This window comes from Enoplosus armatus, chromosome 15, assembly GCF_043641665.1.
Source record: "Enoplosus armatus isolate fEnoArm2 chromosome 15, fEnoArm2.hap1, whole genome shotgun sequence".
In the NCBI taxonomy this organism is placed as follows: domain Eukaryota; kingdom Metazoa; phylum Chordata; class Actinopteri; order Centrarchiformes; family Enoplosidae; genus Enoplosus; species Enoplosus armatus.
In genome coordinates, this window is record NC_092194.1 from 17,274,800 (window position 1) to 17,294,260 (window position 19,461).

At 39.2% G+C, this 19,461-nt stretch overlaps 2 protein-coding genes across 2 annotated transcripts; one reads left to right on the forward strand and one right to left on the reverse strand.

The window, feature by feature from the left end:
• Positions 1–139: 139 nt before the first annotated feature.
• On the forward strand, positions 140–11,474 carry ahi1 (Abelson helper integration site 1). The gene is made up of 27 exons (XM_070919903.1): positions 140–182; positions 620–698; positions 1,279–1,397; positions 1,516–2,096; positions 2,200–2,288; positions 2,396–2,582; positions 2,950–3,142; positions 3,225–3,320; positions 3,416–3,601; positions 3,828–3,980; positions 4,792–4,924; positions 5,133–5,256; positions 5,552–5,781; positions 6,504–6,610; positions 6,798–6,916; positions 7,309–7,439; positions 7,547–7,687; positions 7,878–8,080; positions 8,174–8,219; positions 8,347–8,399; positions 8,922–9,039; positions 9,354–9,412; positions 9,584–9,649; positions 9,739–9,901; positions 9,999–10,075; positions 10,920–11,008; positions 11,196–11,474. Exons 2-27 carry the CDS (start codon positions 689–691, stop codon positions 11,374–11,376), a joined length of 3,654 nt encoding a protein of 1,217 aa, XP_070776004.1. The 5' UTR covers positions 140–182; positions 620–688; the 3' UTR covers positions 11,377–11,474.
• Positions 11,475–11,896: 422 nt separating this feature from the next.
• Positions 11,897–18,940, reverse strand: slc18b1 (solute carrier family 18 member B1). Its single transcript, XM_070920423.1, has 14 exons — positions 18,744–18,940; positions 18,393–18,532; positions 16,315–16,410; positions 16,148–16,221; positions 15,298–15,445; positions 14,895–15,051; positions 14,664–14,800; positions 14,465–14,566; positions 14,276–14,367; positions 13,717–13,812; positions 13,527–13,601; positions 13,282–13,375; positions 12,813–12,862; positions 11,897–12,678 (listed from the first exon to the last, which is right to left on the reverse strand). Exons 1-14 carry the CDS (start codon positions 18,772–18,774, stop codon positions 12,624–12,626), a joined length of 1,347 nt encoding a protein of 448 aa, XP_070776524.1. The 5' UTR covers positions 18,775–18,940; the 3' UTR covers positions 11,897–12,623.
• Between the last annotated feature and the right edge of the window lie 521 nt (positions 18,941–19,461).

The window sequence follows — 19,461 nt, forward strand, 5'->3', positions numbered from 1 at the left end:
TAAATGGTTACGTAAATTCGAGTCTACTGTCCTCAAATGTCATTGGTGGATTTTGTTGTTGTTGTCTGTACGTCACGGACACGGTCGTCACGCTCCGCCCTCACGTTCACCCTTACTGTGGTTGACTTGGAAACCGTCGCAGCGTTGTTGGTGAAGTTGGAGGACAGCACAATCACTGCAGGGTAGATACACGCAGATACCCATAGCTAACTCATATCCAGCTTTTAAAATACCTTTGTGAGGAATTTGTTTTTTTAAGCTCAGACTGTTTGTTGAAGAAAGTAAATCTTACTGTACCAAACGTAGTTCGTTAACAATGTCATTTAGGTTAGCTAACGTTAGCACCTAGCACGCTAACGAATGTAGCTAACGTTATCTAGCGGTTAACTGTGAGCTCCTCACAGGGTTGCGAGGTTTCTTTTCCTAAGATTGTTTTAGCCTCGGCTAAACAGATATCACATAAATAACGTTGCGGTTTTGTTCCGGTGTTTTCATCCAAATTACATCTTGTATCAAACACAAAGCTAAAACAGTTGTGCACGTTATAAACCAGCATAGAATCATCCAGCCAGAGATTTTGCTGTGCAACGTTAACGTTATCCCTGTTTTGCATTTTTAGAATGAAAGCCTTCCTCCCTGGATTACTCTCCTTTTTCACTCAGGATGAGAGACAGTACTGTGCCTGAGAATGCCAGCAGGTGAGTTTCCTGCTGTCCCCTCAACACACCAGTGGTAGAAGAAATATTCGGGTTCCTTTACTCAAGTGAAAGTTGTAATACTACACTGTGGTGTAAATATGCCCTTGCAATAAAATATGTACACAAGTATTATCAATATACTTGAAGTATCAAAAGTAAAAGTTCTCATAATGCAAAATACCTCCTTTCAGTCTTATATTATTATATACAGTATATCACATTAGTGGATTATTATTATGTATGCATTTAAGTGTAAGTAGAATTTTGATGTTGTAGCTGATTGAGGTGGGGCTACTTTAAACAATTTTATACTCTATTGGGTAGTTTAATATATAAAAATGCATCATCTCTTATTTGTTGATCATGTTTTGTAGGTATGTTAATAAATGTAGGGAAGTAAAAAATACTATTTAAATCTGAAATGTGATAGAGTAGAAGTAAAATGGAAATACTCAAGCAACGTACAAGTACGTTAAAATTGCACTTAAGTACAGTACTTACCTTCATGTAGTATAAATGATCGCAGTGTAGCCAGCCCACGTCCACTGTGCCCATTAATGACAGTGTAACCTTTTTACAGGTGAGAGTGAAGACCGGGCAAAGACCCGGGAACGATTCAATGAAGTGTTCAAGAAATATACTGAATCAGAGAAGAAGAAGGTGAAGAAGAAAAACCCTGAAACTCAGGAGACTATCGTGGTATGTGTCCTAATATGTGTAATTCTACCTTCAGTGGTGGAGAACATCAAACTTCAAGGTCTGATTGTTTAGCGTCAAAATATATTTAATAAACCTTTGCTCTCCCTGTTTCTTTTAGCTTCAGAACTTAAAAAAGAACCTCAACCTTGAGAAGGACACAGAAGAAGATGAAACCATCCTCCAGAACACCTATCACCCAGAACAGGGCAGCCCCCGCTACACCAAGAATAAACGAAGAGAGAGGGAAACAGCTGAAAAGGTTAATATCAACAACAGTAGAAACCAAGAGGAGATTCAAACTTCAAAAGGCAAGAGGAAAAATAAGAGGGAGCTTCCCCCCTTCCCTGTACCTGAGGACACCACAAGTTACATCCAGAAGGACGAGGATGCTTCCAAGTCTGAGATTGTGTTGGAGTCAGAGGATGTAGGTGGTGGAAAGGAACCAAAGCGAAAGAGTAAGAAGGGGAAAAGCAAAGGAGCTACAGAGGCCAAGGCAGAGAGTCAAGTGGAGGATGCAGAGGACAAGCTGCTGCATGAATACCAGCAGCAGATTGCACAGGAGGAGGAGAGGACTTTAAAGAAGACACGGGTCAAGACTGAGGAAGAGAGTGTTGTCTCCCAAAATGTTGTGCTAAATAATGATGTTGGAAAGAAGAAAAAGAAAAAGCTGAAATCTGTAATCACACAGTCGGAAGTAGGGTGTGTATACCTACTAATATTATACAGATTTGTTCTTTTTACATGAGTAATAAGGCTTTTAGCAGCACATTGAAGTGAGATGTAATACCTTCTGGTCCTCTAGGGATCAAGATGAAGATGCTGACCAGGATGCTGATGTGGAAAACGAAACAGAATCCAAGGGAAAGAAGAAAAAGAAGAAGACAAAACATGGTAACTGGATGTTAATTGTCAGGAAATCATTTGCAAAGTTCCATTGATAAGTCGGTACAATGTATGATGTTGGTGAATTTCATGTTTTTTAATTTCCCATTTTTCAGTTGTCAAAGAAGACAGTGAACCTGAGGCAGAAGCACCACAGCAACCAACATTTGATGACAGCCTTGTGCTGGGAGTGTACGTCCACAGAACAGATCGCCTCAAGTCTGACCTACTGATCTCACACCCCATGGTGAAGATCCATGTTGTCGATGAAATCACTGGACAGTATGTGAAGAAAGAAGACTGGTGAGAATGGACACTCTCACACACCTACATTACTACAGATTACTTCAGTGTTTAATTCAGTGTTGAATTGTGTTTTCACATCGGCATTGGTTTGGCAACAATTGTGTTTCTATTGCCTGGTACATTCTGTCTTTGGATACTTAATTGTAACTTGTAACGTTTGAACCACAGTTATTTGTGTCTTAGTTAAATCTAGACATGCGCTACAGTTATTTTAAGGTCTCATTTCAAAGGGAGTAGACTAGAGGGTGTTAAAACCTTTGATTGAACACAATATACTGCAAACCCTCAAACTGTATGGCTTCAGTTTCAGTATTTTTATGCATTTTGTTGAAAATGTCAAATGTCTTTGTCTTGTTTTTCATAGCCATCGGCCAGTCTCCTCTTTTTATGAGCAAGAGAACGTTGACCACATTCTCCCCATCATGACTCAACCCTTTGACTTCAAGAAGAACAAATCAATCATCCCTGAGTGGCAGGAACAGATAATCTTCAATGAACGCTTTGGTTACTTTGTTCAACAAAACGATGAAAACCCCAGAGTTATACTCTTCTTTGAAGTAAGAGGCACTTCATTTAGACACATTTGACCAATTTCAATGTAACTGTCTATAATTGTTTTTATTTAAATGTTTCGTAAAGATCCTGGACTTCATAACCATGGAAGAAGCAAGAGCCAACGTTGATGTTGACAAGCATGAGCGGGGATTCAGAAAGATTGCATGGGCATTCCTCAAGGTACTATGTTTGGCCTGGTCCTTTAGAAAGAAAAGACCAATCTGAATGTGTTTTTAATTCTTTTTTTAATACTTATTTTTCCCTGTATCCTTTAGCTTGTTGGCACGAATGGTGTGCTGAATATTGACAGTAAACTTCGCCTCCAGCTCTTCTGCCCTCCACCTCGGGCAAAGAAACAGTCTAAAACAATTGAGGTGGTTGAATGGTGGAGGAAGTCCCCCCGAAACAAATACGGATCTACCCTTTATGTTACTGTCAAAGGCATTAAACTCCCTGAGCATGTAAGTCATTTGCTGCTTTACAACTGCTATTAATTATTTTATAATTAATACTTTTAGGTATGTAGCCAATGTTTGACATATTGTATGTATTAAATGTTACATATTAGTAATACTAGTATAGTTTAGATAATGATATTGATACTAAAGATATTCTGGTGTTAAGTTGTAATCAAGCCACAAGTGGATTCAGTAATATGTTGTAGCTGAGATGGTTTTCGTTCTGTAGGTGGACCCCAGTATTCGGTCCATGATGGCACTGCAGGAGGAGAGGGGTAGCACCTCCTACAGTGAACTGCAGAATGAGGTCACCAAACGAAGCCTGACACAGCCTCAAGACAGCAAGCCTCCAGTCTTGAGATGGAGCAGGCTGCCTGGACAGGTTAGTGGAATTAGGAATTATTATTTGATATAACGGATGTCATTTACCATTGCAAAATATCAATTGTAAGTCTTAGCTACATTCTCTGATCAGTAGAATTACATCATTCTTGTAGATTGTATTGAACTGCATGGACCATGATATGGTTTACATAGGGTTCACTGCATCAGCACAGAATGGATATTGTGAGGTAAAATCAACAACACTCACATGCTTATGTGTTTCTGGCCGCTGCGATCATTCCTCCTGGCTGTGACACGATCCCTTCGTCATGCAATTTAAATGTAAGAGATGGGAGACAAAATCCACAGTTGTTCTATATGAAAATGACTTCTAATGTTCAGCTGACACAAACACAAGGCTTCAGCAGCTCAAGTTACATAACTCAAGTGGGTATTTTCCAAAGTTGCAGTCTTTTTTTGTTCAAGCTTCCCTCTTGGGTTTACTATCCTTTTGCTGTGGCTCAGCAAGGGAACTGTCTGGGGAAATACAAAGACTCAGACTGTCTCATACTGAGGCTTCAGCAGTCTAACTCAGACTGCTGAAGCCTCATATTACCATCAGCCAAACTTTAGAATGTATTTTTGCACAGAATGAGGACTGTGGATTTTGTCCCCAGTCACTTGCATTGGAATTGTGTTAGAAAGGGATCCCTTTACAGCCAGTTTGGACAGGAGGGACAATTACAGCAAACAATAACACTTACTGTACATATGGGCATGTCGGTATTGTTTTAACACAGATTTGAAACAATGTGAACCTTTAAACATAGTTGACTGTACATGCCTTACCAGAGTTGTTTTTGTTAAAGGTCTGTCGGATTCCTAACAAGCCCATGCTGTCATTCCGTGGTGGTCAGATGGGCTGCTTCACAGTGCTCTTCTCTCATGCCGGAACAATACTGGCTGCTGCTTGTGCTGACAGAGATGCTTTCCCCGTTGTAGGTAAGCAACACCTCGTCTGTGTAAAACTCCCCCTGCTGATGCTCCTGTTGACTCCTCAGCAGAAATCTCCAGCTAATTCACTTGCTGATTATACACAGTGGTCATGAGCAGCTCTGGGGATGACCTCAGGAATCTACAACCTCCAAGCATATACAAAAACAAAACAAAACGCATTGTTATAAAATAACCTCTTCATTTACTGTTTCAGTGTATGAGATTCCCTCTGGCAAGGTTTTGGCTGCCTTCAGTGGCCATCTCAAAATAGTCTATGATCTCTGCTGGTCCCAAGACGATCGGAGCCTTTTGTCTGCCTCCTCTGATGGAACTGTCAGGTAAGTTTCTGTTTGTCGGATAAAAAAATAAAATAAAACTGATTAAGAGTGAATTAAACAGTTGTGTATGAGGTGTCACTGCTGGTGACTGAATTGCTGTTTTTTGTAGCACCTCTAGGGGGAGTAAGTACTCTTCGTATTAGATGGCTCACTATGTGTTTTTGTCACCAGTGACACAGCAGGTTTTGGCTACACTGGTGATTGTCTAACTCAAGAGTGTTGTTTAAAAAACACACTTTATTTGCACAAAAGAGTGTTTGCATTATTCATTGTTTCTTGTTTCTTCCTCTGTCAGGGAGTGGAATGTGGAGAGGCTTCAGGGAACGGCCCAGAAGGTGCTCCCTCATCCATCCTTTGTGTACTGTGCTCAGTACCACCCTACAGCACAGAACCTGGTGGTGACTGGGGGCTACGATACTCTGGTGCGAGTATGGAGACTTGATGTCGATGATGTGAATGGCCAGCTGCTGCAGGAGTTTGAGGGTCACAACAGTTTCATCAACACAGTTTGTTTTGACTCCGAAGGTATTGTATTTTTAATGTTGTGTCTTTGCATAAGTGTGTAAACCCTGTCATAAACTTGCATCCTGTCCATGGTGTGGACCTCTCATCCAGTGCCATAGTGAGATAGGCCCGAGCCACCTGCTAGCATGCAAAAGATAAGAATGACTGCTGTATATTGAAAAATTATTTTCCTCATATGAGCAATGTTATTTTGTTTATGAAGAACATGACATAAAGTAGGGCCTGGATGACAATATGAAAATAGAGGGGATCCATGCATGTGTATGTAAGAAAAATTGAGTGATATAAAGTTTATATATAGGTTTATTTTATTTAATGTTTTTGCACCATATTTACCTGAGAAGTGCTATCATTCAAGCCTTTACGCATGAAACTTGCCTTAGTTGTTGAACTATTTCTGTTGTTATGTGTATTGGCCATATTGGTCTTTGGAGTTTAACATGCAATTCATAGTCATGGACCTTATAATTGTGTATACCACAGCTTATCTCTTAACTATAAACTAAATGCCACTGGAAAGCTTCAGTGTGTATGTGAGCATGCATGTGTGCATTTCAGTACATTTCTGAGGGGGATTATATTTAGTATTTATACTCTTACCATCTATTGTAAAGCAGATTGTGGTGCTCTGTTTATGAAATGTGGGGCTGGGCTTCTTTTGTAATGAAGAATATTGTACTTGTGCCTTCTGATGTTTCTTTTGTTGTATTTGTTGTAATTAGGAAGGAGAATGTTCTCTGCAGACAATACAGGCGTAATCACTGTCTGGAAAACTTCAGTGAATGACGGCAAGCAGCATCGGCCATGTCATCGCTGGTGTATAGAGAAGGTACAGGAGGAGATATTTGTAATGTTTGATCTACATGTACATATCATACAGTAAACTTACGATTTGTCAGATAGTGGTCTTAAATTAAATTAAATAACCAACAAAAATAGTCTACTGCACTATGAAAGGCTTCTGCTTGTTCTGTAGAAATGAAAGAAGTGAAATTCTGCATGTTTTCTCCTGGCAGAAAATTGATGAGAGTGACCTCCGCGGGATCCCCATCAACATGCTTCAGCTCCATCCAAATGGGCGGTGCCTGCTCATCCATGCCAAAGACAGTGTCCTGAGGATGATGGACTTGAGAATGTAAATAAGATAAGACTAAACATAGAAAGCACTGTCTGTAATTACAGGAAACAGTGACCCGTGTTCTGCTTTTTGGGTGTTGATTTTGTGGTTTGCTATTTACCCAGTGATTTGTTATGGACTGGAGAGAGTGGATGCATTTTAGCCTAGGCATTAACTTACTGTATTTGCTGTGGTAAATCAGCAGTGTTAAGTCTAGCATTGCCAACACATTATACAACTACACACTACGTTGGCAGCACAGAGCAGCTATTAAAGTTAGATTATGCAGCGTTATTACTGAATCTCAGGAAGTCTGTACTCACCATTTCTGGGACAGAGTACATTTGTTTTGTTCAAACGTATCCAAATATTTATTTACATCTTTTCAACAATGTATCTGTGCTTTTCAGCCTGGCTGTAAAGAAGTACACTGGAGCCACAAACTACAGAGAGAGGATCTATAGCACTTTCACTCCATGTGGGAACTTCATTTTCTCTGGTAGCGAGGATGGGATGGCATATGTCTGGAATACAGACACAGGTGAGAATCATGTTTTTTTTTCTGTAATAAAGAAGGCAGTCGGTTCTTAACAGTTTTGACAGTATTCTGCATAGTTGCTCCAGCTGTCGGCTGTTTTGTCTTCTCAGGTGATCAAGTTGCAGTCTACTCTGAGCTTTGTTACCCCACCGCTCTCCACTGCGTGTCATTCCACCCTCACGAAAACATGGTTGCTTTCTGTGCCTTCGGTCAGAGCCAGCCGGTCCATGTGTACCTGTACGATCGCAAAGGTTTGTGAAAACACCTGACAAGTGCTGCTATTTTTCTGTGAATGCAGCCCCTGAATCTCTCATCATCTGTGCTCACTTTTTTTTTCAGATCTGAATGTTATTTCAGTCAGCTGAGCTATTTGAGTGAGATGATTCATACAGGCATTAAAATACAAACTAAGCTAAGACTATGTCATGCTGTATCACACAGTTTCCCAGCTGGAGGTGCACAATATAAAAGCAGCATCAAGTGTGAGCAGGTCAGCTTCTACAGACACCAAAACCATGAGAAACACACCTGACCCCCCGGCGTTACAGGACACATCTGCTGCTTCAACCATGGATCAGTTTGCCCAAGCAACAAGACTTGCGTTGAAAATGCAGTGTGTCAAGGAGCAGCTGGATTCAGTACTTGTAAATACTCATCCTCTTTTACTGTGAAATAAGTAAGTAATAAGTAAATGCATAGAAATTCAATATCTTCAAACTCTTTGAAACTATTTTTAGGAACCACATCAGAGGTCCTCAGCTTCTGGATACATTTATGAGCAAGGTATGTGTTGTAAATGTTGTACAGTTTAATATGATGAACTTGGTGTGTTGCATTACATCTGGATTAACATGTGCTGTCTGTTTATTTACATGGAAAATATTCTGTCTCTTATGTGTTTGGTTTGCAGACAAAATGGGCATTACTCACACAGGGAGGAGCTTGACATCAGATTCTGCCACAGTGAGTGTTTGATCACCACTCCTTAAACACACCTTTGAATACTTGGTCTTTATTCATGTCATAGATGGTGCAAGCCTTTCATGCCAACATTGATTTTGTTCTCTAATCTCATCTAAACCATTTTGTTCTTGGGTTTCCACTCAAGTGCTGGGGAAGGAAACACCACAAAAATGATTCTAGAAAGTGATAGAGGGTGTATTTTTTAATGATTTTTAAATTCTTGGTTGCGTTGCATTTCCCCTGGGCTGTTTGTTATCCAGGTTATCCTGCTGGCTGCCATTATGTTTTGTATTTGATGTCATAAGAAACTTTGAAGTTTTAATCACATTTTAAGGGTAAGATGTGATTAAAACTTAAAAGTCTGACCTCTGCACATGAAATGAACCACTGATCAGGAAAATTGCATTAGGAGGCCTGATCAGGTCTCCATGAACTAGGAAGTAGTTATTAAATTACTGCTACTCGGAAATGAAATAAACAAATAAATTGTTACGCAACCCAAGTCCAGCTTTTTGTTTTCAGACGGGATTAAATGCTTCGTTACCTCCTCCGTCTCTCCTGTCGCCGCACTCCAAGCTGCAGCTGTCTGCTTCTCTAGCGGAGCAGCTTATCCCCCAGGCGGCTCTGAGCACCCAAAGCCGTGAGTGGCTTGTATATTTAATCACTCTGTTTTGTGTCTTTGACCAATGAACGGTTTTACTGCAGCTCTGTGATATGTGAGGTCAACTATTTTCCAAGATTATAGCTGCACAAAGTATAGCACGGGGTGACCAAGACCACATGCTGCCAGCATTGTGGTTTAGGGTCTCCTGAAGCATGTACACCATACACAGAGACAAAGATGGGCCGCTTGTGATTTACACTTGTGTCTGTAAGTCATCTCTGTTAACACAAGTCACTGGATTGTGTGGCAATCCAATATGAAATATTTATGCCGCCTGTTGTTGTTTCTAGGCGGGTTCAGTCCAGTGGGTCAGCGTCTAAAAGGAGCCTCATCTTTCAGGCTACAGACGGTAAGGCTGTTAACAGTTTTATAAGTCTATTTCTTCATTTACTGCTTTTGTGATGTGTCTTTTTCGTTTCGAATAATAACCAGATGAACTTTACTGCACAGATTAGTCAATTGCATGTGTCCTCTAAAATTACTACTACACGATTAAAATAATGTTCTTTTTCTCCCACAGACCCTTCCTGACCAAATTTCTTCAGGCATCCGCATGGAAACAGATTCTGCCCCTGTTCAACAAGTAGTAAGTATTGGTTGTAGCTGTGAGCTCAGTCACATGCAACCTTTTCCCCTCTCATATTCAATCCCTCCACCTTCGTATTCCTCTTCTAGGTCGTCTCGCTCTACGACTACAGAGCTAATCGATCTGATGAACTGACCACACGCCGCGGTGATGTCATCCAAGTGCTGTACAAAGACAATGACAACTGGTGGTTTGGGCGTCTGGCCAATGGGCAGCAGGGGTATTTTCTTGCTTCCTATGTGGCAGATCAGAGTAAGTGGATTATATGTTCTTGTGATAGACACCTGATGGATAATGTCTATAAAACTTCCGAATGTGGTGCAAGATGCTGAGTTATTTTATATTGTAGGAGATTTCAATGAAGGGGCGACTCAGGCACACACAGCCTTGTCTGAGGGGACTGCTGAGAGGTCAACACCAACCAGGGTAAGAAGACAAAACAATACAGTGGTGTCTGTCCTGGATTTGAATCATATCGCTTTTCATCAGTAATGAATGTGGGCGAAATGGTGAAACAGGGTGTGGCTGTAACAGAGGGTATACATTTCTTGCACTCTAGATGCAGGTCTTTTTTCTCTTGTGTCTATGGTGCCTTTGTTTCTGTTTGGTAAAGTGATACTCTATAATCTTTCTTCAGACCATCAAACACCCTCTGCAGGCCTGAAAGGTGGCTTTATAAAGTCTGATGTTGGCATCTCTTGGAAGAACTGTAGCTATGGCGAACTTGAATTAATGCCAGCTGCAGTGAGCTTAAACAAGAAAATACCTGCACACCGCTGTCTTGTTCCCAATCCCTCTTTTTTCTACACACTGTAGATGAGACAAGCAAAACTTGTTTTCCACAGGGCACCCTTTGTGCATGCATGTGTTACTGCAAGTCACCTGAGGAAGATCATTTGCACTTGTAACATCATGTGTCATGAAGAATAAAAGAACGATTGTGAACGAGATAGCAGTGTGTATTTTTAGCCATGTTACCGGCGGGATGCTAAGGATGGCAATATTGGCTGATCCGCCAGTTTGGTCCAGACTGAAATATCTCAACAACTATCAGATGGATTGCCGTGAAATATTGTACAGACATTCATGGTCTCAAGAGGGTGAAGCCTACTGACTTTGGTAATCCTTCTCCTCTAGCGCCACCATGAGGTTCATATTTGTGGCTTTGCATGACGATTGTGGTCTATCTTATGGTATCTGTATGGTACGATATCTTTCCCTGTCCTTCTCCGACTGTCATTATATTTTTCTCCTTCCTTACTTTTTGAAGGTATCTGCTGCAATTAGTTCTTCTGGGGAGCTTAGGTTTCTTTCTGAGCCGACCCTTTCTGACACCGAACCTGAGTTGACTGATGCCAGGTAAGTGGCTCACCTTGCTTAAATCCTCCTGACTACAATTCACGGGGTCAAGGTTACTGAACACTGCATGAGGCTCCAAGTGTTGCTTTTCTTACAGAAAGGCAAGACAACACAGATTTGTGACTGACGTGGTTTAGAAAAGATGAATACTGATTGATACTGATTGTGGACTATGGTTTACCCACAGAGCTAGAAGGAAAAAGAAGGTGAAAAAGCCAGGAGTCCCTGCACCTTCATCTCAAGCCACATTTTCAGACGCAGATGCTCCAGAGCCGAGCAGCACCAGGAGGAGAGGCAGATCAACAGACAGACCCCTCCCAAAAAGGCCAATGGGCCGGACTAACGGTGCCTTCGAGCCTGATACATAAACTCACGGTCACATGATTGTTTTCAACTCGAGTGCTTTCATTTTTGTAATGACAATAAAGGTGTGTTGCATTTTTACAGTTTTGTTTTTTATATTTGAAGTCAGTATGTTTATATTCTGTATTGTACTTAATACAGATTTATCAATGAAATGTTAAAATTTGTTAATAAAATAATCATCTTCACATAAACAATTGTACAATTCTAGGAATTATTTTTGTACATATTTACTGACGTAAGCATAAATTGACGTGTACATTTTTACTGATATAGAAAACAAAATGTATTTAATGTTGTAGTTTTTTAATTAGCCCGTAAGAGATTAAAAAGTTTGTATAAGCCACTTCTTCACAGCTATAAAAATACAGAATATTTATTTCCAAATGTTTTGTTGATCTCTATCTGTAAATCATATGTAAAGTCACACTTTTGATATCACATTTTTAAAATAAATATGCTGAATAGCTGTTTTGATCATGTATGCATCACATTTCTGAAACGTACCTTTGAAACACAGGTGGGTGTTTTTCATTCATATGTTTAATGTTTTTATTCAAATCAGTGCAAAAATCTTAAAATACTTTGGTCAGAAAAGAAGGCACAACATACAAAATCACTAGCTGCAGTGAAATGGGACATAATGCTCCTTCTTACATTAAATTGTACTGTTTATTATTAGAGGTTCCCTGTGACCTGTATAATACATCACTTCAAAGAATGTTATAGCTTATTCATATTACTATGAATGTGGTCAGCAGCTCTTGACGTGTGTCACTTCAACATGAAATCCAAGACGTGATGTAGAAAACTAAGATCATTAATAGTTCAGAGCTTCAGAACAAAAGGCACATTTAGTTTGTGATCTGGACTTTGATTGTTGTGTGATTTCCAGTGGTTGACTCAATCATTCATGTTACTTTCATCCAAAGTGCAACTTGAGAATTACCAACTTAAAGTCAGTTATACAGTTGTACTGCTTTGTTTTTAGGCTGTTGAGCAGTACCCACTACACACACATTTTAAACATTTAACAACAACATAACAGTACTATTACATGAAAATAAGATGTTTCCATGACCCAAATAACAATCATTACAATCCCTGCAAAACCAAAAATGAATAATTTAAAAGCATTAAAAAGTTAATAAAATGAATAATAAAAATAATAAAGGCTGATGCCCACAAGTAGCTGAAACATTAAGATCACGTTTTGTTCTGTACGGCGTCCTTCCACATGTTGCTGAGGGCTTCATTCATTCAGGAGAGGAGTGCTTTCATCTGTCTGCTGAACATCTGTTCGAGTACTTAAATTCAAACATAAAATTGAGAGACACAATCAGATGCTGCACAAACTGCGCAAATAAAGTCTAAATAGCTGCTATATGAGACATCTAAATATATGACCCCAATCTGGTCTTAATTTGAGGTTAATGATTACCTTTGTTGCTGTCGGCGTTGACAGAGGTAATAGACAGCGAGGAGAAAGGTCTGAGGACAGAGTGGTCATTGAGTTTCATGTGTGTAACTGCTAAGAAACAAGAATCACACGCTTCTTTTTCTATAAATCTTCATGATGTGTTTAACAACCTGAATGATTATCAGGCATGGAAATCACATTTCTCCAACTTTAAATGAATGCCATGAAAGTAAAGCGACAAGTTTCACAGTCTCATGCTGTTGTTACACACTTCACAGGCCTGAAAACCATGTGTGACCGCTGTCTCCAGCATAAGACTGAGTGCACTAATCATTTGTTCTTGATAACATGGGATCTTTCAAATCACAAGAAGATAATAAAAAAATGCTAATAAGCTAGCATGTGAGAATGTCATTGCAGTTTTCATGGCTTCATGTGTCCTTTTCTCACATGGATCGTCCTGCAAATATCTGAACAAACTGATACTTACAGCCAAAAACCCCAAACCTCCTTGGACGGCAGCTGCCCACTCAAAGCTTAGATGTTGTGTGATAAGGCCACCCACTATTGGGCCACAAAACATCCTTTAAAAATAAACAAATTTCCACTTTAAAATCCTGATCTAAACATTAAAAATCAAAGGGCAACCAGTGAGAGAAATTATTTCAGATCTACTGTATTATCAACTTCTTTTTTTCAGTTTTTTGGATGTCGGTAAAAATCAGTAGGACTTACCCCAAGGACCAAACTGCCCCAAACAGCCCAGACATCATTCCAAGAGTGCTTAGTCCCTCTTCAAAACCTTGTTCACTACACAGAAGAAAAGGAAGCAATGTGGATATATGTGTTTCACTTTGTCTCACATGTATATGTATGAAAAAACAACTACAGGTCATGTAGGAGCACAACATGTGAAGCCACTCACTATGCACATGTGATGATCTCAGGGAACGTGGGGATTGCAGTCATGCCCAGAGAAAACCCAATTACACCAAGCATGAGGACCAGCAACCACAGCTGACTACACATGCAGACACACACACACACAAAAACAGAAAAAATATGAGTTAACACTTATAATATGAGAACACTGAAAAGCTTTTATTATTGGCAGTATTATAAAAACATGTATAAAAATATAAAATAAATTGGGTATTTCTTGGTATTTCATACTTTCATTCTTTAATCCGTACAAACTTAAACATGTAAAAGAAACAAGTTGGGTTTTAGGATTCACTCTGGGTTATGTGTCAGACTATTTCTTGGCCGGGTGCAGTAACCTTCCCACAATTTCCCCGTTTCCATTTTTTATGCTAAGCTAACAGGCTACTAACTGCAGCTCCATATCAAATGGACAGACATGAGAGTGGTATCTTCTCATCTAACTCTCAGCAAGAAAGTAAGTAAGTGCACTTCCAAAAATGTGGGACTATTCTTTTAAAGTAGAGAGTCTTCGTCACTTTCCATCTTTACCACATGCTCACCTCGGGATGTGAAGGAACGGGACGGGACCAAGCAGACAGAAACCAATTCCTAAGGCAATCCCTCCCATCACCAAGAACCAACTCCTGGTGGTCTGATAAACACCAACACACACAGTTTAAGTTCAAAATGACACGCTTGTTATGACAGAATTATCCACGTTTAATCATCTTGGTTGCTTTCATACTCACAGGATATTTATCAGTAAAATACCCCAACACCGGTGATGCCAGACAGTATGGTAACGACAAACTAACCATGATGAGTCCCACGTAGCCTACTGAGAGACCAAACTAGGCGCAACAGAGAGGGGAAAAAAACTCATTCACACGATGCACAGTGGCATTTCTTTCTACAGTAAGTCGACTTTATCAGAAGAAAGGAAATTACCCTCTCAATAGCAAACAGGGACAACGTGGCATCCAAGAAGCCCAGACCTGAACTAAGAGTGAATGTCAAAAAGCAGATCAGGACTATTTTCACTTGGGTGAGAAGTCGAAAGAAGGAATCCTTCGAGGGATCTGCGTCTGAGGGGACAGAAGCGCAAAATACAGCTCTATAATGACATTATTGAAATGGCTGAAAATTAACAAATAATATGCTGAATTCTCCAACTGCTACCAATGGTTGGCAAGACGTATATGTTGAAAGGAACCATAACCAATAGGAAACATCCAAGAAGCATAAAAGGGACTTCATATCCAAATGACTGGTAGAACCATCCTCCGACCGGTGGCCCCATTATAAGACCAAGTCCTGTGAAAACCTCCAAACTACCCTAAAGAGAGAGAATTGAGGTACATTAAAATATTCATTTATATAAACAGTACTATATATATATATATGTGAGCATTTCTTCAGCTTAAATACTACAAACATGTATGCCAGAAGCTATTCATTATTTTCCATGGCACTGGGAGAAATGGGAGCTACATAACAACCCTAAATATAATGCTTTTTTTGTTTGCTCGTGATACTAATGTCTAAACAACATGCCAGTCACTCAAGGGATGTCTGCACTCACCAAAACAGTCGCCACATTGTTTGGGAATATTTTTGCTGTCAAAGCAAAAGAGGAGGTCATCGCAGCAGCAAAGCCCACAGCGTCGATGGACCTCACTACAAAGCACAGAGTAATGAAAAGGGATCCCGAAGGAACCCGATCGAGTAATCTGCGAGAAAAGAAAGCAAAAACAATGAATTACTTTGGTCTTAAAAAGTCTGACTTTTTAGAGGTTTTTTTTACACCAAATTAAATCCACATTGAAATAAAGTGGAGGTTCTGTCATTTTGTGACCTTACAGTCATACAGTTTACCACATTAAATAAAGACATAAAGGCTGGTGTTACTCTATATTTTTCTTACTGTCATTAAATCCTATGAAAAGACCAACAATGTCTTTCAATACTTTCCAATTTTCACACCCCATCTGTGGCTCTTTGGGAGCTCTTTGGCAAGGAGAAATAAGCTATATCAGGCTTTGACCACACAGACAACTCTTGTTATGAGGATCAATTTACCGTTGGTTTCATCTTTTTCAGTAGTTTTGTTGACAATAAGAGTACAGAATATTTCCAGCCTTCATTGATGTGCAGCCAAACACCTCCAAAATAAAGTTTGGCCCAGAAAAAATCAAACATGAATCATTTTAAACATTATGTGTTCAGCAAGTGCTACAACAACTTCACAAAGTGAGCATATCAGACTTTTCTGTTGTAACTTAAATTCAGAATTAGGGTTGCTCCCTGAGTGCTTTCAAAAGCTCTGAAAAACATGATAAAATATGTTACAATTACTTTGGCATGAGTTACAACTGTGTGTTTCTGTGGCCATCATCATTATTGACATAGCACACAGGCCCAAACGTTCTTACCCAAACAGGATGGTGCAGCCTGACGACACAAAAAGCCCTGCAACGAGCATGAACTTTGCACCAATTTGGACAATCTGATACAAAGAGAGAGTAAATTACTGTACACCTTGGCAGCAAATCACACTTCACATAACATGAAATGACAGGAAATAATGCCATATACTTACATATCTTCCCAGTATCAATGAACCAATTAAATTGCAGACAGCATAGCAGCCAAATATGAGACCAATGACAGTTTGACTGGCTCCCTTCTTTAATGCCTGTGTAGAAATATTCATGTAATGTACTTATTGGTCTGAGGAGAAACAATTTTTTCACGGTACACAATGAGAGGAAGTCACACCATCTAAGTAACAAAAGCAATAAATTAGGATATGAAATATAAAGTGAACAACACAAATGGTCAATAAGTGGAAAATGTATTGAAATAACAGATAACAACAACATATGCAGTTATCAGAGAACTCAATTCATCAACACCTTGTCGTATTTATTACTCCACTAACAAGCCCTAACCTCTGCAAATATTACACATGACGTCAGCTGACCTTACCTGAGACCTTCTGTCCAATGAATACAACAGAGCCAGTCAGTCACTGGCCTTCAGGAAGGCTTTCTGATGTCTAGCACATGATTACCCATTCATTCCACTGAGAAGACACTACCACTGACTTGTCACAGGGAATCTGTGATGGCTGTCTGATCTATGAGCTTTACAGTGACATGGGTGCACAAATGAGCATTAGAACAATGATTACATTATGGTCTCTATCCACAGAAGGTGACACTATTCTTCAGTCTAAGAAAAGTATCTGTTTGTAGCATCAAGTTAACATTTGGGCACATCCTTGATTGAAACAATGGAGTTTTTCACTACCCTGATAGCAGTTATCAGCTGTTGTATTACATCTCTTACCAACACCCCTGAATTAATATACACAAAAACAACCCATTCTAAAATATTATTCCTGCTCTTTCCAGTTGCTCTTGAGTAACCCAAGGTTATGTCCTGTATTTCAGTCTTTTTTTGTCTAGCAGTCTATTTGTTAGCTGCTCTGTCATAAACATATGTAATGATGTATACTATTGTTTAACACATTGCCTTGTTGTACATTGTCTCCACTTAGTACAGTGTTCCTGTTTGATTTTGTCTTGCTTCTGCTGTTTGACGTTACAGCTTCTAGTAACTGATACAGACTCAAGTCCACATTAAACAAGACATGCTAATGCCAGTTACAAATCACTGCTATAAAAGGCATCAACAGTGTAAAAGAACAATATCTGAACTTCAGTGGCATAAGACTAACTCAAACACAAGGGATGTAGAAAATAATGACATACAACAGCAAGTAAATGTGCAAACAATGATAATGAGCAGCAATATATGGTGTTAAATATAAAAAAGTACACCTCAACACATTTTGTGGCACAGATGGAAACTCTTATTCTACATGTTTGCTTTTTTCAGTTCTGTAGTTACAACACCATGTTTAAAAAAGGAAGGTCCACAAAAAGGCTGATATGATATGATATTGGGTCATCAGTGTCCTATTAACCTGATATACTGACAGTATCAAACCCTGGTTTCACCTTCTAATAATAATGAGCTGTATCTAGTTTAATAACTCAGTTTTAAGCCATTAATGAGAACAACTTTTGAGTTGCCAGTTTGTGAAAAAGTCCCTTTGACTAATTTGATCATATTACTTTCTGCAAGAGCGCTCTAGCGCAGTTTGGTTTATTTGTTTACTTCAGTCAGGAATGATTTTCTCTTTTCAACAGAAACTGTAAATGAGCCACAGTTAGCTTGGAAGGCTAATTTTCACTGCAGTCCCTGGTCTGATGGTAAAAAGACAAAAAAAAAAAAAAAACATAGAATAAAATGACAAATGCAAAAACTTAGTGCTCAACCATACTGTAGTGTAACGATACCACAAGTAGAGAAGAGTCAGAGAAGACAGTATGTTTGAAGAGTGACTCAGTAATGTCAGTTACACAGAAATATCTGTCTATACATTAACTAAGTTAGCTAACATTAGCCACCATGCTGGCCAAACCAGACCAAGACTGTAGCAGCAAAGCCATTAGCTTGTTAAGTGTGTTGAATGTGTTGTATTGCTTATTAATAAAACATTTTCATTCGAAAGAGGAAGAATGTATTATTTCTTCTTTCAAAAGCGACATGGTGTTGCTTTAATAAAGCCAGTGGTTCTAACTCTTTAAGTGGCTTCTTTTAACTTACCTGATTAGGAAAGAAAGGGCCTAATATTGAATAGCAGATCATTGAACTGAAGTTCACAGATGCCATTGATATTAAAGTGAGAATCTGCTGTCTTGTCATCCTCTGGGGAGGATTTGTTGATTCAGCTGGAGTGATGTTATCTATTGTGAAACAACGGAAATGAGTAAAAGTAATGGAACAGAAATTGGGATAATGACATTTGACAGGGTTTAATGTAAAGGGCACAAAGGTCATGATGGAATTGATCGCATTCAAATGGCGTTTGGTGTTGAGTTGTTGATTCAAAACAGTTAATTATCTGCCATTGATTGTGGTTATCAGACATTTATTGCAGTTACAAAAGTCACCAACCTGTTTGCTCAAGATCAACGTGCGGGTCCATTCTTAACTTTTAGGTTTACGTTTCCAATAGTTCAGGACAGAAATTCACACAGTAACACAACGACACACAGAAAGGAGGAGAGGAGGAGCCCCGAAGACATCGACAGCAGACGGTCAACCAGCTCCTGACTGTCCTTTAGGAGAAAACTTGCCAAAGTTCAGTTTCGAGACAGCGAAGCGCTCCTGGCGAGTATTTCCTCAATGACGTTTAGCGTCAACAGTCAAATTAAACAGAAAACACACTTTCCGTTACTGCTTTCAAAATAAGAGCCCCGCTAAGCAGCTTCCGGTAGCTAAGTGATTCAGCCACCTTTGAATCATTGCAAATTTTTGGTTTACAGAGGCGATCGCTCAAATTAGCGACAACAATATATTTTTTGCGATTATTATTTATTTATTTATCATTTTACGACGATGTTGTTTTTTGATTGTAATGTCCCAAAAATATTTTTTATTTTTTAGTATAACTTGTAACATATAGTTATTAACCCCATATTACTGACACAAATAATTATAAAATGACAGGCAATTGTTCTGCATGAACCCTTAGTTTACAGACAAATTTGGTTTTATTTTGGGGCTTCAGCTTTTGGGTTTTTTTAATTGGTTTTTATTATAATGATATCCTTATGAAATAATAATTATTAATCGGTAATAAGCATTACATGTTTTATGCAAAAACAGTAAT

Bases quoted from the DNA above. Each gene is read 5' to 3' on its own strand.
- ahi1 (XM_070919903.1), top strand. The intron at 3,321-3,415 runs GTACTATGTTTG...TGTATCCTTTAG, and splicing joins TTGCATGGGCATTCCTCAAG to CTTGTTGGCACGAATGGTGT. The intron at 10,076-10,919 runs GTAAGAAGACAA...TACTTTTTGAAG, and splicing joins AGAGGTCAACACCAACCAGG to GTATCTGCTGCAATTAGTTC.
- slc18b1 (XM_070920423.1), bottom strand. From the start codon at position 18,774: ATGGACCCGCACGTTGATCTTGAGCAAACAG. The intron at 15,052-15,297 runs GTGAGTGCAGAC...CTCTCTCTTTAG, and splicing joins ACAATGTGGCGACTGTTTTG to GGTAGTTTGGAGGTTTTCAC. The intron at 12,863-13,281 runs GTAAGTATCAGT...CTCTGTCCTCAG, and splicing joins GAGGTTTGGGGTTTTTGGCT to ACCTTTCTCCTCGCTGTCTA.